At 35.9% G+C, this 20,384-nt stretch overlaps 1 protein-coding gene across 1 annotated transcript; it reads left to right on the forward strand.

Annotated features, from left to right (window-relative positions):
* Nucleotides 1-3,522: 3,522 nt before the first annotated feature.
* Nucleotides 3,523-18,725, forward strand: LOC135692228 (ubiquitin carboxyl-terminal hydrolase 31). Its single transcript, XM_065210303.2, has 11 exons — nt 3,523-3,868; nt 4,776-5,173; nt 6,331-6,755; nt 10,390-11,054; nt 11,741-11,852; nt 12,387-12,496; nt 13,740-13,817; nt 16,694-16,823; nt 17,192-17,314; nt 17,722-18,187; nt 18,516-18,725. Exons 2-10 carry the CDS (start codon nt 4,786-4,788, stop codon nt 18,175-18,177), a joined length of 2,487 nt encoding a protein of 828 aa, XP_065066375.2. The 5' UTR covers nt 3,523-3,868; nt 4,776-4,785; the 3' UTR covers nt 18,178-18,187; nt 18,516-18,725.
* Nucleotides 18,726-20,384: the final 1,659 nt, after the last annotated feature.

Here is a 20,384-nt window from a genome sequence, read left to right on the forward strand (position 1 = left end):
ATTGCACATTGAGCTAATTCCTCTAACATCAAGGCAACAAAATGTTCCTAAATGTTATCATCGCCCTCCCTTTTTCTCCCCTCTAATCCACCTTTCCCAAATTTATTTCATGAAAATAAGCGCACTACATAAATTTTATGAATATAGAATATAGAACTTGTGAATTTGTGCAACTTTTTTGACACAAGCTATGTAAAAGTCGAAAACTCAGTGGCCCTCGGAGAAAATCCACATGTTTTGCTTGCCCGGCACTCAAAACAATTAAGAGCCCCTGGTTTAAACCAAGCTACATCATCTTTCTGCGCCTCGTCTTCACATCGAGGTCACTGTTATGAGTAGAGTTTATTACGTTATGATATGGGATTTCTTCCAGTTACATGACTGAGTCCGCTACTGAAATATCCTGTCCAAGCACTCGACCTGTGCTAAGCATAGTGACCTTAAAGCTACGAGGAGACTTCCAAAACTGGAGGCTTCTCCGAATTTTTATATGTGACGACTTCCTTCACTGGGTTTCAAAATTACCAAATGTTACTTGGGAAAATGTTTTGTATCTAGTACATAGTACATCTTTCTTCCCATAAAAAAGTAAGACGTCTTTCTTCCCATTATTGATTGAGGTTTCCAACTGTCTCGTTGCAAGTAAACTTGCATTAAATAAGAAAGAAAGTCAACTTTTTTCATTATTCATCCAAAGCAAATAGAGGTACCAAAATAGATATGTCTAATGAAAATAAGTACTTAGCAGAAACAGAATTTGTAGAATACACAATAAAATATCATAATCCTCGAAAGTTGTAATAAATTACAGTAAGCAAAAATCATAGATATGTTGTGGAGGACACAATTAAGCAGCGGCGTCGCTTGACCTTCCAGACTAGGGGGATGGAGGGTCATCAACAGAAAATTTTACCGACGAAGACATAGATGGAGAGGAATTTAAGTGCTATTTCACCTACTGATAGTCAGGGACGCCGGAGAGGGGGTGTGGGAGGTCCACCGCCACTGTTGCCTTTTGGTAGGAGGGGCAACGGGGGGCCAAAGTGCCCTTTTCATAGAAGTTTCATTGACAACGGCCATTTGTAATTATCAATTGATTCTTATGAAATTCTGACTATACCGCCTTATTCCTGACAACATGTCCCAAAACTCGTAAAGATTTTTCTAATGCCTAAAGTTAGCCGATTTTCAAGATACCTACAGAAAATCGAAACAAAATGACAGATACGAAAAGATTGTTAGTAGCTGGGAATTATTTTTCAAATGCCCTTTTACTCAAGGCTGCCCCCTTTGCCCCTTTGTCGTTCCAGCGTACCTGCTGATAGATGATTTTACCGACAAGATAATGATTTTGTAGACAAACTTGAGATTTACAGACGAATTCATGAAATATTGGTGGTGTTACACCCCCTACAACCCCCCGCTAGCTACGCCCATGCCATTAAGAATCGATCTATTTTAAGCCACTATAATTTAGCATTGCTGAAGCTTTACTCATAACATCCTAGTAAAGTAGCAGAACCGAATTATTTTTTTATTTCTTCCCTTTATGGTTTTCCCTTTAATTCTCTTTTATATTTTTAAATTTTGTACAACAAAAAAATTGTTTGAGAAGAATTTTGAAGAATACTAGGGATGGGATCTGCTGCTTGCAAACTTCAGATGTGTTCTCAATGAATAATGAATACTTCGAGCAAAATAGTGAACAACAACTTAATAAAGGATTTTTGATCGCTGCAAAGAAATTAACATTGTTCACATCATTAACTTTCGATACCAGAATGCACTGCTCACTTTCAAGTTAGGGGTCTGGAACACAGGCTAGCCTGTTAGCAGAATCAATTTTTGCCTTATTCAGTATTTTAAAGCCTCTGAAAAACATTTTTCCCTCTTTGTCAAGATGATGTAGTAGAGGAGGTTCTCCATAGGAGGTTTACCCTGCATAGAGCTTATGTTGTTTTCAGTTGGCTGTAAGTAGTTTAAAACCTTTGAACCGAAATACCATAGTTTTGGGGAATTCTGAACAGGTATTATTCTAAACATATTGCTAAATGTTAGCAATTTTCAACATAAACATTCTTATACACGCTTTTTATAGCCTGTTCTCCAGACCCCTAACTAGAATGTAGAGGGTCTGTGTAACCGAGAGCCAGGTCTGGGACACATGTTGTAATATAAGTTTAGAATAAATATCGTTGCTCTTTTGTTCTTAATATTATTATGCTGTCCGTAGTCGATATTGGTTTTAAAACACGCTTAGCTGCATATTGTTGTGTTAAAGTAATTGATTGATGGATCTATTGTTTAGCTCAGTTGAAGTTGGGAGAGGCGTGCTCAAGTTGGAGAGTAGTTGGTGATCGAGTAGTTTGAAGTGAAGTTTTCAAGTGTTTAAAGTTGTCAAGATCGTTCGTTGTCAAGAATGGAATTTATTATAATAATAACTTGTAAATAGTATATATATATATATATATATATCGTGTTTATTTCATTGTGGATTTTGCTACCATACACCGACCAGCCTCAAAAAGCACAACACACAGGCTAGCTTTTTATAGAATATTTTTTATAAGAATACTAAAGCTCAGAATTATCCGAGTTTCTTTAAAAAATAAGAATATTGCTGAGCCTCAACCCACATATTTATATCTCATTTTGAGGAGGGAGGGTGGTGTTTCCCTGTAACAATATCAGATTTTGAAGAAAAAGAATACTTTAAGAATATATTCAGGCTCAAAACAAAAGTTTGTTAGAGTATTGAGGCTAGAAAAATTTATGATATTCTTATAAAAATAATGTATGAAAGTGTGTTTTTTAGTGATCGAGCAGAGGCTGTACCGTGAGCCTACCCTGGGTACCAGACTCTATTTTATTTTATATATAGTGAGTCTGATTACTAGGGTACCATGAGCCATGAGCTTCATAGGTGTAGGAGATATGGGGGCTTGGAGGGCTGCATCCCCCCCTAATCAGACAGAATTTATTGATAAAGCAACAGATTAAGAATAATTCTTCCTGTTATGTGATCAAGCAAAAACGCCCTTAATCTACTCACGAACACTAAATCCCAGTAAGGATCCATACTGAAGACTTTCTTTCTATGAAAATTACATTTGTATTCTTTTAAAAGGGGCGATTTCCTTTTGATCTCAATAAGATTGGGCATGACCCATTTTAGGCCCCCCCAAAATATTTAGCAGCCCCCTAAACGCTAGGAAAGCTTCAAGATAGACACAATAGACAATAGAATAGCAGTTAGCACCAAAGAAGAGTCTTTTGCCTGTGTCGCAATTTATCACACTGGTTCCTAATTACCATTTTACGATTACCTATCATTCGATTTGTTAGTTTTGCAAGGATTACACATTTGAAAGGGGAAATTTCATCTATTGTCAGTGTTTTACAAGGGAAATTAGGAGCTCTTTGTCCAGGGGATAATGATTTAACGATTGTTCTGATTTGTTTTGAAAGGAATAAGCGCATGATGGAAGTCATTCTTCGAATTTTCGAAGCTCCGCGGACCCTCGTCGAAGTCGGCCAATGGGCAGCGGTCCATTGAAAATCGTTGATGCAAGCAATTCCATGGCGGCCAGCGTATTTCAAAACATTTAATCAAAACTATGCAGATCTTTAGATTAAATAGAGCAAGCGTGAAGTAAGGGCAGGTTGAGAGGATTAACAAACGATACATACCAATATCAATAAATATTATTGATGTTATACTGTGCAAAAAGAAAAGTATACTGGAGTGCTTGTCTGATCTTGGCAAAAAAGCTGCTGATAATCTTCGTAACAAATATACTCATCACAAATGAGATAATAGTCTCCTAGAACATGAGGCATTAACTCCTTCTTGTATTATTACATGTTGGTAAGTATCGATGATACTTATTTTAGGTTGTTAAACTTTTCGCTGTTTGTTTTTTTTATCGCAACCTATTACGCTTAGTTGTTTTTGGACATCAACAGCAGGAGTCGCGTTTTTAAGCGATTTACGGGACGTGTTTGAATGCTGTCTTTGAAAGAAAGCAAAATGCATTTTGTTATTAACTGGGTGGTGGAGAGCAAAATATGTTATTGTTATCACCAGTAACATTTTGTTTTATATGTATTTCAGTGTTTAAACAGCGTTTTGCCAGTTGGGCCTAATGGAGCCTCGTGCGACAATTCCCTTTATAGTTCGGCATATCATTATCAATCTTTGTTGATGTCATTACCTGTAAATTTACTTTGCGATTCTAACCTTCCGTAAGGCAACTTCCAAACATTTAACAATGTCCAGCTGTATCTAAGTTTGATGGGGTTTTCAAGGAAACACGGGGGAAATCTAGGGGCGGGAACCTTAGAGCCTTGCATGGCCTCTTATGTTCATTCTGTTGTTTCTAATAACACCACCAAACTTTGTGGTAAGGACAAATAGATTTTGTGGTGGCTTTGGTGAATGATGCATTTTTTTATTTATTTCGCTTGCTGAGAGCGGTAGCTTTTGTGTTATTCTTTCTTTCCAAATGTTTGGATCTCAAAGTGGGCCTAATTAACATTTGCAACATAATGCAGTAGTTGGTTGGAAATCTTCTTTGAGATTCTTCTTAAAGACAGGTGTTGTTACATTGTATGAATTTTATACTTTATTCTTCTTGTTAGAGCAACACGGATGTAAATTTTCACCACGTGATCTTAAATGATTTTGGAAGAAACCTTGTGGGATGGGTTTTAACCATTCGACCACTAAATACATATTTTGCAGAACTTTTTGATTTGTTATTTTATTTTTCCAGTTAAAGGTGGATGGCTATGGAGGTGGGTACTTCAAGTTTCACGAAAGAGCGATTGTGCGGTGGAGAGAACAACAATATCGAAGAAGATTTTGCATCTTCTAAGATGCTTCAAAATGGAAGCACCGACAGGGATGTATCAAAAGAATTCGCAAGCGCTGACTCTCCAAAGTCGAAATCGTCGAGCTTTTTTCACAGAACGTTGAGGTCAGTTTTGAAAATTCGACGGAACCCGTCAACAAATAGTTATGACATGGACTCTGGAATTTCAATGCCTTCTTCAAAGGAGGACTGCTTGTCTGAAAATGAAGAGAAATGTGATGGAGTAGACAGTGGTATTGCGTCAGAAGCAGGAGACTGTCCACCTAGCTCAAGGTTGTCCAGCTGTACTAACTTTACAGGTAAGGCCCTGTCTTTCTGCTCTGTTTGAATCAAATGCCACAAACAAGTACTTCATTAGAAGCAGTATCTGTCATTAGTATCAAAACTGAATATATTATTATCATTATTATTAACGTATTATTATTATTATCATAGAACCCTTTGAGCTGGAAGGGGGGGGGGGAGGGGTAAAATTACTCTCTCCACCTTCAAATGGTCCTTCTTTATACTCGCTCTCTCTGAGGGAAATATATTGAAGTACTGAATCATTAGTATCAAACAAATTGTGATTAAATTTTATTCTGCTTGTTTGATACCCCATAAGTAAGAAATAAATTCATTTTTATCTAGAAATTCATTCATTTTATCTATAAAAGAACTTTCAGAATTCTGGCAGGCAGATACTGTTGTCAAGGAAAATACCTATTGATAATAGTAACATACTTTTGGTAATTGTTTGCTTGGAAGCTTTTGAATCTAGAATTTGAAAAACTCAGCTTTTATTTTGGTTGCTAGTTGTCACCATGGGTATTCTTAAAAACAAAATCTTCTTAGGTCCTAGCCCTCTCCCCTATTTTATGATGTCACTATATTTATGTTCTTCTTAGGCTTCCTATTTTTATGTATTTATGTTCTTTTTATGTTTTAATGGCTTAATATTATTTTTATGTTTTATTTTACCTTACTGACACCCAGTTTTAACAGCTTTTGTAAGGTGAAGAATATGTATCCAGTTTGGATTTTTGTTAAGAAAATGAATAAAGGTAAAATATTCCAAGTCTGTAACAACTTAGAAAAGCCGTGATAAGATGTTTGATTGGAATAAGGGCCTGTAGATTTTTAAGTTATATGATACCACAAAAAATTTTGATACATGTTTATGTTTAGTTTGAAAGGCATCCAAATGGGGTTTCTCATTCAAAAATTTATATATCAGTGTAGACCTATTGAAAGAATATTTATAATAAATAAAGGCCATGTTACATCCTCAGTGTTCACATTCCCAGATTTTAGGTCTAGGTTAATTTTTTTAATTACCTTGCATGCATGTAGAATGTTAACCCCTGTCTCACAGAATTATACAAGCTGAAGGCTATATGTAATTTAGATTCATACTTCTAAGTTTATATTGTGCTTATAACAGTTTTAGTCTTATGAATGCATTTTTATTTCTTAGGAAGCAGCTTTGGTGACAGAGTGCCAGGTATCTGTGGGTTGCCAAATCTGGGAAACACATGTTACATGAATTCAGTTTTGCAGTGCTTAGGGCATTTAGATATTTTCATTGAATACTTTGCTATGGACAAATATCGAGCAGACATGAAACAAAAGCGGACTTTGTTCAAGTCTAGGAAACTTGAAAATAATATGAAAGGAAAAGTAACGGAGCACCTAGCAGAACTTTTGAAATGTTTGTGGAATTTTGAAAGTCCTGTTAATAAGTGTAAAGGCTTCAAGGAAACAGTGTTGAAATATGGTGAACAATATAGAGGAGCATTACAACAGGATGCTCAAGAATTTTTATTATGGCTTCTTAACCATCTCCATGAAGATCTCTGCAAAAATGCAAATTGGAGTTATTCAAAATCATCACTAATAAAGGTAAGTTAAGCTTTCAGATTATCACTTGGCTACAGAGGCAGGGGGCAGAGGGGGCTATAGTCCCCCTTTTTTATATTTGGTATAAAAACTTACAATAACAAATTACCTAAAACAGTACATATGAACTACTAAACTACATTACAAGGACAGAACCCAGGAGGAGCAATATAACATGACTGCCCCCTGGGATATGACATGTATCTAAATATAACTATAACACTACATAAATAAAACTATAACACTACATATATGATACTAGATTATAATAATACATACATAGTGAAATAAAACATATATATATCTATATATATGGTAAATACTTAAGTCCGTTTCACATTAGACGCCATTGGAAAATATGTTAAAATGTTTGGTGTTTATACCTTATATGTAATTAGTCCCCCTTTAAATTATACTTAAAATAATGCAAAGGTAAATGCTTCTTTTGACCTTTTGCATGTTTAGTCCCACAATCTGAAATATGCTCTGCAAGCCCTGCTTGTCTTAAGATGTATAATACAATGTGGTCTCAGATTTCCAGAGGAATACATGTCATACCATACCGGGACCATACCTTTGTTCTGGATGCTCCACAGTTGCAAAATAGATGTGCAATGAGAAACTGCACTTCTTGCAATATCAATCTTGCACTGTAGATGCAGGTTGAATTGCAAGCAAAAAAGTCTCTGTTAAAGGAATACTCGGGTCTAGGCACATTAAGGCGGCTTCAGTTCATAAAATTTAATCACAAAGTGTGCTTTGCCAAAATATAACTCCTCCACCAAAATATATCCTGCTTTACCTTGGGGTGATTTGTCCTCCCCCTGGGAGGCTACCATTGAACATACAGAGAGGCTCTGAGAATGTCTGTAAATTTTCAATTCAAACAATTTTCTCAATCTTTCTCTGGAAGGGCTTATAGCCATGAGATGACTAGAGGCCAGAGACACTTTTGCAATCTTGATCAGACTGTGCCTCTCTGTCAGCCAAAAGACCCCCTAGACGTTGGTAATCATAATGCTGTAGTACATCCAGTCAGTCAGCTCTTCACATATATCACTAATGAATTATTCCTGGTTTTTTGTATTAAACAATTGAAATGTGTAGAGGTAGCAGAAGGAAAGGCCAGGTGTCATGTGTTTTTTATTGTTTTACTTTCTAATCATTGTTTTACAAATATCCCAAGTATAAAGGACTGCATTACATATGTCTCTAGCCTCTAATTGTACCAAAATAGATTATGTCCCCCTCCCATTTTTATTTCCTATGTTTTGATGATCTTTGGTAGTGACATAACTTCATCTCTTCCCTAACCATGTAAAGGATTTAAAGTTACTTATGGATCCTTTGATGACCAATATTGGAAATTTCTTAAGAAACTCAAAGTTACATTCAAAAAGGCGCTTATTCTTTTTAAATTGTTTTGTTTTTGTTTTGTATAAAGGAAATCCCATTAAACTGTGTCGCAAGCTTCGAGACTGTGGGAGATATTGTTCTTGTGACGTCAGGAAATACACTACATTGTTCACCGCAATTATGAGTTTCAATAGTTGCTAAAGAACCGGAGAAGGACGGATTTTAGTCAACAATGTAATGGAATTTGATATTAGAAAGCGGGTGATAAAACCAAGTACACAGCAAATAAATCACGCCCGATCTTTTGCTATTTGCCCCGGGGATTTCTGCTCCAATATGGGAAATTTTTTGCTATTTGCGTTTAGTGTAACAGCATCACAACTTAGTTCAGATTTCGCATTTCAGACGCAAATTTGTCGTTCCCATTTTTCATCCAGAAGTTCGAAATCAAACCGTAACTCGTCGAAACGTTCGCCGAATCAGACCTGTTCCGATATTTTGATTTTTTTCGAATTGGGAATCAGAGCACCATCAATTAGCACAAAATCTAAAAGTAAAACCATTTCTTCGACACTTTTTTCCCAGTATAATAATCTGAAATGATGAAAACGTAAGAGTTGCACATCACTAACGAAACAATATTTGAAAAATCTTAATGCTTTGTTAATCTTAATGTTAATGGTTTCGCCGGAAAGTTTTAAAAATTTCACTGTAATTACCTAGTCAGAGAGATTTCACCACAAAATATCCATTATGTTATGTTAGTTACTATAGTATAACAAAGCACCTTTTTTAACGGATCCGTATTCTTTTTAACCACAATCTATAATGCTGTTTTATTCCATCTGAAGCATAATCAATAAACCATATAATCTTGTGTAAAAGCTAATTGGCAGACGTAGCTTACTGTGTTAATTTTGCTCCTGTAAACAAGGAATATCGCGTCCTTGCTTTGAGTACGTAGAAATGTATAATTTTCTGTTTCTGCAAAAAAGTTGATCAAAAATTTTGGATAAACCGAATTCTTGTTAATACGTTTTGGAGGATTGGTGTCGCCAAGCACAATTTTTAGTTTCTGATGTCACTGAGGAGAAACTTGCTTATTTTCTTAATCAACTTTTTAGTCTAGCTTCCCAGCAACACAAAAATATAATTGTCCATGGTTCTGGTTCATGAGAATATTCTGTCGATTAGAAGTCCATGAAAGTAAAACGCCTGCAAATTACATCATCACTTCAAAAGGTTGCCGATTCAGCAAAACGCTTACACCAGAATAATAAAGCTTTTCAATATCGCCGGAAAGGAATGTAATGAATTGAATCGAATAAAATTCGCTTGAAATATAACGTGGCTTCCTTCGTTACCTGGCAATCAAATAAAATTTCACCGACAGCATACCTTGTGATCTGTTGTCAAATTCTCTTCAAGGTCTAATTCGATAAATTTTTAGCCTGTCCATAAATTTTGGGGTATCATTTTTAAAAGAAATGTAATATGTTTTCATTCACTTTATTGAGTTGAGTGATGTTTGCAAATTGAAATGAAATTAAAGAGTATTCAGGGGTATTCAAGCACTTTCGATTCTTGCCTCATTTCATGTTTTATTTTATTTTTGGGGTAAAGTTTTTGGAAAATTTATTGATTTTATGTTTTCATATTTCAGAATAGCACACTCCTTTCTCTGTCTATTGAAGCTACCCCCCTCGCCACCCCGGCATTAGAAATACAATGTAAACCTATAGATTCTCATAGAAGTGTTTATTGGAACACATAAGTCTTTGACTGCGGCTCAGCCACAGACAAAAGACCCTGCTATATGGCCATTGGTTTTAGTCAGCGATATGTATGTATCACATATATCGCTCCTCCAAAGCCTGCGGTTTCTGGGCCCAGGGGAGTCACTCAATCTTTTTATATATGGTAAGGTCTATCCACAATTATCAAAATTCTCCTCAAAGTATGAAAACAAATTTCACTGACTCAAAACTATCAGCTAAAAAGGTAAAAGAAGGTATCTTGTTAAATGAGGTACCTAAAAGTAGCAGATCACACGTCTTACCCATAATTATTGGATGGACGGATGATAAAATTTCAAGTGACCTCTCTGGGTTTCTGGGCGTAATGGTTTTAAGTGAGTGGCAGATGTGGGATATCTTTGTGATCCCAACAGTGGGTGATTACACTGGCAGCATAAGGACCGAAGTGTATAACGTAAATAATTTATTAGTGTCGTTTAGAATTTTTCGCTATTACTAATATTCCGAATGTTTTTCCTCTGTAGAGAAAGAAGCTCTGCACGGATGAAGAAGAGGCTGCACGTACGCTAGCTGTGCACGCCCAGCAAAACAGAAGTTTCATTAGAAACATATTTCAGGCCCAGTACAAATCATCCATAGTTTGTTCTAACTGTAATAAATGTTCAAGCACTTTTGATCCTTACCTCTGCATATCATTGTCGATTCCTCAAAAGGACGTTAAACCTATGTATGTTACGATGCTCTTCTCATCTACGAAAAAGTGCCCGTTAAAGTTTGGGGTAAGTGTACCATACAGTGGAACGATACGGGATTTACGACGAATTCTTTCGAAAGTCGTCGAAGTATCGGAGGAACGATTAATTATTGCATTAGTGTACGAAGATGGAGATCAGTGTTCGTTGCATGACGAAAGTATGATCGAAGCCATACCGGAACTAGATGACTGTTTATTTGCAATTGAAGCCCCTTCTCTGGATGCCGTAAAATCGCTATCAGAAACGCCAGTAAGAAACAGGTCGTTGCAAGAAAAGGCCTCCGAGGTGGTCAAACAACCGGAAAGAAAATGCGCAGTTGACGGTTTAGCTGCGAGTTTCAACCAACGTATGCAGTTGTCACTTGCAAAAGAAGAAAACAACACGATAGTTGTCGTTGTCACCAATGTAGAAGTTAAGGGAAAGCGCTCACGGAGGTGAGAATTTTTTATCGATGCTATTAGTGCTCATATCTGGCCATCCTTTGCTGTATTAGTGTTACTACCCCATTTTTTGCTTCTGTTGTTACTATTTTTCTTATTATTATTGGTATTTTTTCTATTCGTATCATATATTACGTGTTTTGCTATAGGAACAAAACTTGGACCAGCCCATAGCTACTACTTTTTTAATATTCACGAGTTTTTATTTTTTTTTCTTGATCTTTTCTTTTTATCATTATAATTTTAACAGTGTTATTTTGTGAAAATAGGCTAGCCAGATACAAAATATCTATGTGATAGAGAGATTTGTAATTGTAGTTTTAACTGGAATTCAAAATTAATAGTTTCCGTTATTATCACATTTGCTGTGGAAATAAACCATTGATTATTGAAATTTTGCAATATACAAAGTAGTAATTGATTGTAGCTAAATTTAACTGAAAAGATTACAAATTATTATGATTCTTATTATGCTTATGGAGAAAATATTTTCTATGTGAGAAAGCATACCGATGTAGGCCACAAAGAACAGGGAGATTTGTTTTTTATTTTCTGAATGATTAATGAAATTTTTCCAAAAAGTGGCAGAACATTCATTAATGATTACGATAAATGACTGGTAAATTTAATTTTCCGAATGACTGTTAATCACTTCTATTACGGTTTCTTTCCATTTGTAGATTTGGATTTCCGATCACTTTAAGAGTTTCTAAGGATGTGACTTTTAAAGAATTACAAATTCTTATCAGAAGAGAAATGCAAGTAGAGATCAGAAATTGCATCAACCAAGAGGTATGTAATGCTTTTTCATGGTCCATTTTATTTTTTTGCTATGATGATGATTCTATTATCCTATTTTTGCCACGGGTAAAATGGTTCCAGGAATTCATATCTCTTTGTTAAGGCCGATTTCCATTTGACGTTTTTTGTGCGCGCGGGCGTAGCGCCAAAATCTGAGCATGCGTAGCTAAGTGCTGCTGTCAAGTGGCTGAGCGCACAAAAAAGTTGAGACCCTATCAACTTTCTGGCGCTTACAGTGGACGCAAAATTGAGACCACTTGATTTTAACTACGCATGCTCAAAATTGGGCGCTACGCCCGCGCGCACAAAAAATGTCAAATGGAAATCGGCCTTTAGTTGATCAAGATTTCCGTTATCAAAGCCACTACCAAGATATATTCAGATAGCCGTTACAGGCACAATTTAGCTTTAAGCTGTGTTGTGATATTTCCATCTTTGCTTTTTATACATTTCTGTCATTAGTTCTTAAGAGTTTCGCGATATTGTTTTTCGCTTCTTTTAATTTTCTATTCTTGTTAATCAAAGGCAAGGAACTGGAAACTGGTTCTTGGAATTCGAGTTGTTGGGGGAATTATACACAACGAGTACCTGAAAGAATCCGAGGCCCATCCTCTAAGGCAGCCAACAGTTGAAAGGTATCGTCAATTCATTTGCCATAGCATATCTTTCTTTTCGGCCCGACCATTGTGAAGAATAATAAATGGTCAATTCATTCATTTTGTTTGACATATTTTAGAAGGGTTGCCCTTCTAACAAATCAATTCATTGAGTTTAACCCAAATTCATAAACCCCATTACAATTATTCTAGGAAATTATCACGAAAAACAAAATCAATTTAATTATCAATTTTAATTTAAATGATGATTAAGCTATAAGCGAAGAAAATTAGGGAAGATAATAACAATAAACGTGGTGACCTTTTTATGAAAATGGAAGACAATTGGAAATTGTATTGGGAGGCCTTAGAGAGAACGTTTCTCAGAATGAGATGGACAAGATTGTTAATAGTTATACTTTTCCGAAGTCTATTTTAAGTTTTGTACCACCGAAAGATTATTTGAAAGTCTTTTTTTATGTCAAATCTGTTTATGAAAATTAATGTGCAACGAAGGGGATTCCAAGTTGCGGAAAGGGAATGTGGCTGTGGAGGAGACATATTAGGTTGAAAAGAAACTGTTTTTTGGTAGGCAAACAATGCTATTAGAGATAAAAAATTTGTAAAGAATCTGTGGGAAAATGTTAGCTACACAGTATCCTTTATTGAAAATTAGAAAAAAGGAAATGGATTACTTTTTCGTGTTTCTGTTTGAATAGGTGTTTTGCGAGTGTTTTGATGTCACAAAGGCATTAATCCATTCCAAAGATGATAACTGAACGTATTCCCAAAGTACCTTTTGTCGTACCAAGCTCTGCTTTTCCATTTTTGAAATACCGCCCTTTTATTAACTATCTGGAATTAAATGACGGCGGCTCTCTTTGTATATCGGAACTTCAAGGGATGATAATATACCATAAAGATACTTCTATGGAATATACACAGAGCTGCACCTAGTAATTCTCATACACAGAGTGCAAATGGCACCCCCTGACTTGACCCAGAGTTCAAGACTATGTACAATAAATTAAACTTAGCTCCTTGTTGCACTTTATATTTGAAAACAACTTTGCATATTCTGTTTTTTCAGATCTTTCTGTTTGCTCAACCTTTTAAATGTTTGACATATGCATTCGGATTAAAGGTTCTTACAACGTGTCCATAAGCAAAACCTTTGGATATTTGTATTTAAATCGTACATGTTTAGCAGTTTACTAATTCGTAACTGGTCTGTTTTTGTAGCTATCATTCAAATTACATCAAATATTTGTTGCTTTTACAGGGGCGTCATCACAAATTTAACAGCAGGACCCTCTCATGTTTCGCTTGTTGCCGAATGGGAACCAGAGAGCCAGCACTGGTAGGACCACTTTATCATTTTATTCCACAATCCTTAACCGAATTTATTGAGACCAGTATCCTTTGATGTATTTCTACAATGTTTTTTATAGAAAATGTTTTTATTTCTAACTAAAATGACATTTAATGTAATGTCCTCCCCTCATGATAAAACATTGTCTTAAAACATTATCTTACGAAAATTACATCAAAAACATTGCTCTGTTGGGGAAGGTCCGAAAAATCAATACAGTATCACAATTTTTGTGAACGATTATAGGTTTCATGGTCAAAGATTTGTGAAAAGCTACAACCATAAATCATATATCTGTATTCATTGAGAAGAACTTAATAGAATTACCAAATTCCTTGTCAGAAAATTTGTAAGCTAGGATAGACGTCGTGCGAGGTCAGTTTGGTCCTAGGACATGTTTCTACCTTTAGAGAAAAGAACACTGTACAATTAACTATAGGCATGAAGCCAAAGATTTAGCAAAATGTGTTAGGAATCTCTGTGTAACGTTCAACATTTTATTCCATTTCAAAGCCAAAAATTTGTTTAAACATCGGTATCGCTCTTGCGAATCTTTATTCTACATTAGGAGGCTGTATGTCCTGTGCCATGAGAACGAGGTCATGGCGGCTAGCCAGCCGACTAAGAATGTTCGGTTGGCGGCTGAGGTCAGGTTGCCGCCTCGCTATTGATTTGTGAATTCTTTACGACTCCGCTTTCTAAAGTATCGCGATAGTGGCATTTAAACAAAGGGAAGAAACTGTTGGTTTCATTCACCAAAATGGCCCCAAGTTGTTGATAATTATTTCCCACTTGGACGGAGTGAGTGACTTCTCTCACGCTCTCTACCCTTCAAATGCACCTGTAAACGCGTAACGCCCACTTCGAAACTGTGGTCTTTGGAAAAAATCGTAAACTCGAAATTATTCTTGTTGACGTCAAAAGGAATGTTTAGAGGCGGCGTTTGCAAATTCCTATTATTTACGGAATCAACTAAACTAGTGCTTGGAGTCATGGCTAAAAGGGTTTTTAAAGTAATACTGCCCTGTCCTGTTTGCGCTGATCGTGCGTGCAGAAATCCTTCCAGTGGTCCTCGGGTTACTTTCATTTCCAAACATATCATTAATTTTATCCAAATAGAAGCTTACTAACATAAACACCTCATCCGTTAAAGCTTACATACCGGCTTAACTAGCCATACTTAACAAAGTGAATCGAGTTGCCATAAGGTCCGAGTTCCTTGAGCTGCACCGCATTGTCTGGCCTTTTCTCGACCAAAGTTCGTTCGGTCGTAGGTTTTTCATCGATATAAGAAACACGATGGATTTTCGATGCACATTGCAGGCTATTGTAAAGACACCTCCATATCGGATACGTGCCTAGAAATTTGTTATTCGAAACTTTTCTGGTTCGTTTAAAATGATGCAGTAGATCATGGTTGTCAAAACTAGTTTTAATGTAGTTGACTTGTTCAGAGCATGTCGCGAAAGTCAATGTCACAAATCGTTGTAAGAGCATGAAACTGCGTTGCACAACACAAAACTTACAGCTGAACTATTTTGCCATGTTTTAAGCCCCGGTCAAACGTATCCAACATTTCGCCCAATATTTCATCCAACATTTCCATCACCGTGCATCGCCTGCGCAGCGACAAGTTTACAGCACTAGTTTACAGATGATAAAAAGGCGCGTAAAACAAAAGTGAATAATGATAGCTGATTTCTAAAACAACACGTTGAAACGTAAAGCTTCTCGTTAGGCCCAAGCCTAAATCTAGATCGCCATCGCTGCTGTGACTCTCCACGTCTGTGCTACGCTCATCCTAATCCGACACCCTTTCCCCAGCTATTAATTGTTAGATTTCATTCTGCGCTTTGCTTTTGCTTTTCATTTTTCACTCGATAACTTTAAAAAAGGTGCTCACAAATCACTCTGGATTCACCTCGGCTCAAATGACAATAAAGAAGTTTGAATCATGCGCATGCCTAGAAAATAAAATGTTGGGTGAAATGTCGGATGGAGTGGTCAAACGCATCCAACATTACATCCAACATTGGAAAACAAAATTTGTTTTTGACCGTGATCAAACTTCATCTAACATCAGTTTGCTAATGTTGGGTGACCCAACATGTGTGGTCAAATGCATCCAACATTACATCCAACATTGGTTTTCTGCATGTTGGATGAAATTTTGGATGCGTTTGACCGGGGCTTTATAGATTATGAATATAGATTATGATTGTTTCCTTGTTAAGGTCGAAACACAGTTGCGTGAGCCAATTCGCTACTATCTTGGTGTTTTTTTGTAAAGAAAACAGTACACAGTCAAACTTGTCTGAAAGTGTAGAAAACAGCCTAATTTCGTTGAATAAAAGATAGCGTAATTTTCTGTTCGTCTGTTACTTTTAAGTGTTGTATTAATGTTATTGTTGATGCGTACTGTGTTTTACTTTAGAAACTGCTTTTCAAAAGACAACGTGCAAGCTATTATAATCTTCTTGAGGCTGGTTATTAAAAGCTTTCAATTTTTCTATAAACGTTTATTTAAGAAAATTATCATCGGATCTCCAACTGAATCCTGTCTGCCTTTACTGAGATAGATTTAATTGAGTTATTCAAAGCTTGCTTTAAGAAAAAACTGTTTAGTCTTGGCGTCTGTTAATTTGCAAGCATTCTTTTAATTGTTTTTGTTTAAGCTTAAAAGGTGCCTTTATTCTGGCAAACCATGTATAATAAAAGCTTCTAAGACTTTCTAGATAAAAATGGTGTTGCAAATCTATTTTGACAAACCTCTGGGTGTTTTTAGATTTTTTATTTTGCACATCCACCAGATATTTAGTCTTTTTATTCATATAGTCTCTAAAAGAAATATTCTCGTTGCTCAGGTGTCTTGCTGTGTTTGGGTTAGGCTTGTCTGAGGAAGATATCAGCGTTAAGCAAACAGAAGAGGAGTTCAGTATGATGCAGAGTTTCTCTTTAAAGGACTGCCTTGAGCTGCACACAAAAGAAGAAGAGGTTGGTAGTAAAAGGCCTTGCTATAAAAACAGTTCGTGCGTATCTTACATTTACCCCAAGGACGGATTTAAGCGACGGAGATTGTGGGGTGGGGTGCTAGATAATGATTGGATTTTGGCGTCACTGGAAAATGATTTGTGATGTCATGAAGCCCTTCTCGAACTGGAAGTTGACTGAAAGTCTGTTGCTCTCTTAACGCTATCATTCTTCGTTCCTTTCATGATATATCTAACTCATTCAACCGTGTTTAAGCCCAAAAGACATCAAATTATTCACATTTCCATATAGATTTTCGACAGTCATTTTGCTTCTTCCTATGATCCCTGTCTTTCCTATGTTTTTTTATTATTTTGATTGTCTCTCTACAGTTGCTTTATGAAGATTGCTGGAAGTGCCCTAACTGCAAAACTGACGTGAACAGGACCACCAAGGTGCTGTCTCTCTGGACTCTACCAGATGTGCTAGTCTTCCACTTAAAAAGGTTTCAGCAAGTACGTGTTCTGTTTCTTTTGATCCTTCCTTCATTTTCTATTTCTAAGATAACATATTAAGACCTTCTGGATAACAAAAAGGAGGACAATTTGTCACGTTTCTCTTCTTATGAACTGTGAATGTCTATCAAGACAATCAGCAAAATTTCTTCTCTAGCCAATTTCTTTATGTTAGCAAAACACTGGTTTGCTGACATCGTTTTCATATCAGTTTTGGAAAACGTGTAAGTGATGGTTTTAAAGTTCTTCACACACAGCAGTTTTAAAGGATTAATTGTATTTTATCTCCTAAAGGTAACCAGATACATTATCCAATATTTGTCAAACCTGTTGCGTAAATAATTGTTGATTTTGTATTTTGTAACCACTCTGGGATCATAATTGGAACCTGCCATGTCTGTTTCTAGGCAAATCAATGGAAAGGCAAGATCTCTGCAGATGTACAGTTTCCACTTCATGGCCTTGACATGAGCTATCATTTGGCAAAGCGGTCGAAAGTTTCCAATGTCGATAAGAAAAACCTGATTTCAAAGGCTCAAACGTACAATACACCACTCGAGATAGATGAGTGTGTTTACGATCTGTTCTGCGTTTGCAACCACATAGGACCGTATATTACCAGTGGCCACTATACCGCCAACTGTAAAAACTCTGCAAATGGATCCTGGTATTGCTATGATGATACAGCTGTGTATGAGATTGGGGAGGAGCAAGTTTGCACCAGAAGTGCATACATGTTGTTCTATCAAAAACGCTCTGCTGTATCGAAGTCGGCCTCTTCGCACAGCCTCTCTTCCTTGTGTAGCCATTGGTCACAGTTTCTAAGCAATGCAGCTATGTTAGATGGTGAGACTGAGCGATAGTTTGCTAAAGGTAAGAAATTTCCCTTTCTCTGCTATGTATTAATATCCATTTTGATTTGATTGCAGATAAAAAATGCTGAATTTTTTTATAGGATAGGAAATTAAAGAAGAGCATTATAAAACATTATATCATACACAATGAAAAAGTGATGGTCTGATACTTTCATTATGAACGTATTTAAAGTATTTAAAATGACAGTAATCTTGTTGCTTCTTCAAAACGTTCCCAAAGTCAAATGATTGTTGGTACCAAAACTGCGATGTTCCTCAAGGGTGCGCTCATGCAGTTTAAAACTTCCGTTTTCGCTTATAACAGTTCGTTGTTTTTTCTTTTCTAGTTTCGATCATTGTGATAATTTTGGCTGCACGTTGTTTTTCGGCCAAAGCAAGGGTTTTTCAAGACTTGGGAGAAATCTTACAATTCATGTAATGATGTTTGAAATCTACCCAGTTAACCTTAAATGTTCACGTTTTGTAAGAACCAAATGAATTTTTTGTGTCATCAACACATATTTAAGATGATAACAGTAAGACAAATCTTCCACTCTCTAAAAAATTGTTTCGTTTGGAAATTTTCTTAGTATTTCAACTTTCCTCATTAAGCAGCCATTCATCTTTGACGACAATACTTTTGAATAAATAACACTGGCCCAAAAATTTCATTTTTTAGATAGTTCATTAGTACGTCGAAAAGGTTTAAGAATTCTTACTTTTTAACTTATAATAAAAAACATTGAATTTTGCATCTCCAGTGAATCTTTTTTTATATAAATTTCTAATTTGTAGTAAGCCTTCGTAAATGATACTACCCAACATGGCTGCTCCATTCGAGTTTTGCAATTTTCTCAAAATGTATTCACGTTATTCGTATTATATCTGTAGAACGTATATAATTGAATTTAACCAATTAATACTGACAATTGTTTCACTAACATTCTAACACATACGTAAATAATAAACGAAAATATACAAGCATTTATTTAAAATGGTGTAACTGTGGGCGTTGATGGAAAACTAGATCAGAGAACGTACAAAAGAAAACGCTTCCATAAAGTTAACGCATCTTCTTAACGCGTGCATTTTTTATCCGTTGTGTTTCATCCTTCGTGGACCAAGATATTGCTATCACGCGACCAATTTCGCAATCAAGGCGCGATATTAGACAAAATCTGATCCCATCAACGGATTGTTTGCCGGAGCGTGTGTTTGCTTTTAGCTCAGTCATCGCCAAGCTGTAGCTTGCTTTTAACCCTTAAGGTAACGCAGTTGTGCACTGGTTTTGGAACAAAGTATTCCTCACTTTCTGTGACTGGTTTTCCACTTAATGCATGTTTTTATATCTGGCTGTTTGTACCTACTCCATGGGAGTTTTTTATGCCACAAGGGAAGGTTGAAGTCAAATACAGTCAGAGGTAGCTTCTCTCTAAATCATCTCGATTACATGAACTGTTGTTGGTGTCGCCAGAATTTGTAAAAATTGACCAGGGATACAATTTCGGTAATTTATAATGATAATAATGATAATACTGTTTTTCTAATACTTGGTTATAATTTCGGCAACAGCACTGCTGTTATCAATAAGAACTTTGTTATAAGCATGAATGATCTAAGACAATGAAAACTTAGTAAGGAATTGAATAGTTGCAGATTCAAAATTTTTACCTCGAGTTTTCGTTCCCTTGCACGATTAATCTCAATTTGGATTTGGCTAAAAATTTCAAAAGCTCTTTGATTTATGCCGTAAGGTTCAGGCATTAAGGCAATCAAGTTGGGTTTGTGACTACTTTTAGCTAGCAAATACACAACGTTCTCTTGAAGTGATCGCATTGAATTTATATTAATACATTTTGGTCGTAAATAACCTGAAGTTGTAATTTTATCGTAGAATTTTGGTATTGAGATGTAGTTGTAGGCAATTGTATTTATGAAAATGGTGTAATTTTTTAGCATTATGTACAGCTTTTGTATGGTTTTTCCAAACTTTTGAATTGGGTGGGTTTCTCTTTTAAATGCATTGTATTTCATAAGTCAATTATATATGCTCTTTTTATGTTTATGAATGTAACATTAAATGAAAAGAAACACATTTGTTTTCATCAAATAAAACTATATACTTCAAAAGGGTGCGATGGTTATAAATAGTCGGTTGAAAAGAAACAACGCCTTAATGACGACCATAACAATTCAGAAATGTTGATGATTTTTGA

The sequence above is a fragment of the Rhopilema esculentum genome, chromosome 13 (assembly GCF_057945365.1).
Source record: "Rhopilema esculentum isolate cy_ngs chromosome 13, ASM5794536v1, whole genome shotgun sequence".
NCBI lineage: Eukaryota > Metazoa > Cnidaria > Scyphozoa > Rhizostomeae > Rhizostomatidae > Rhopilema > Rhopilema esculentum.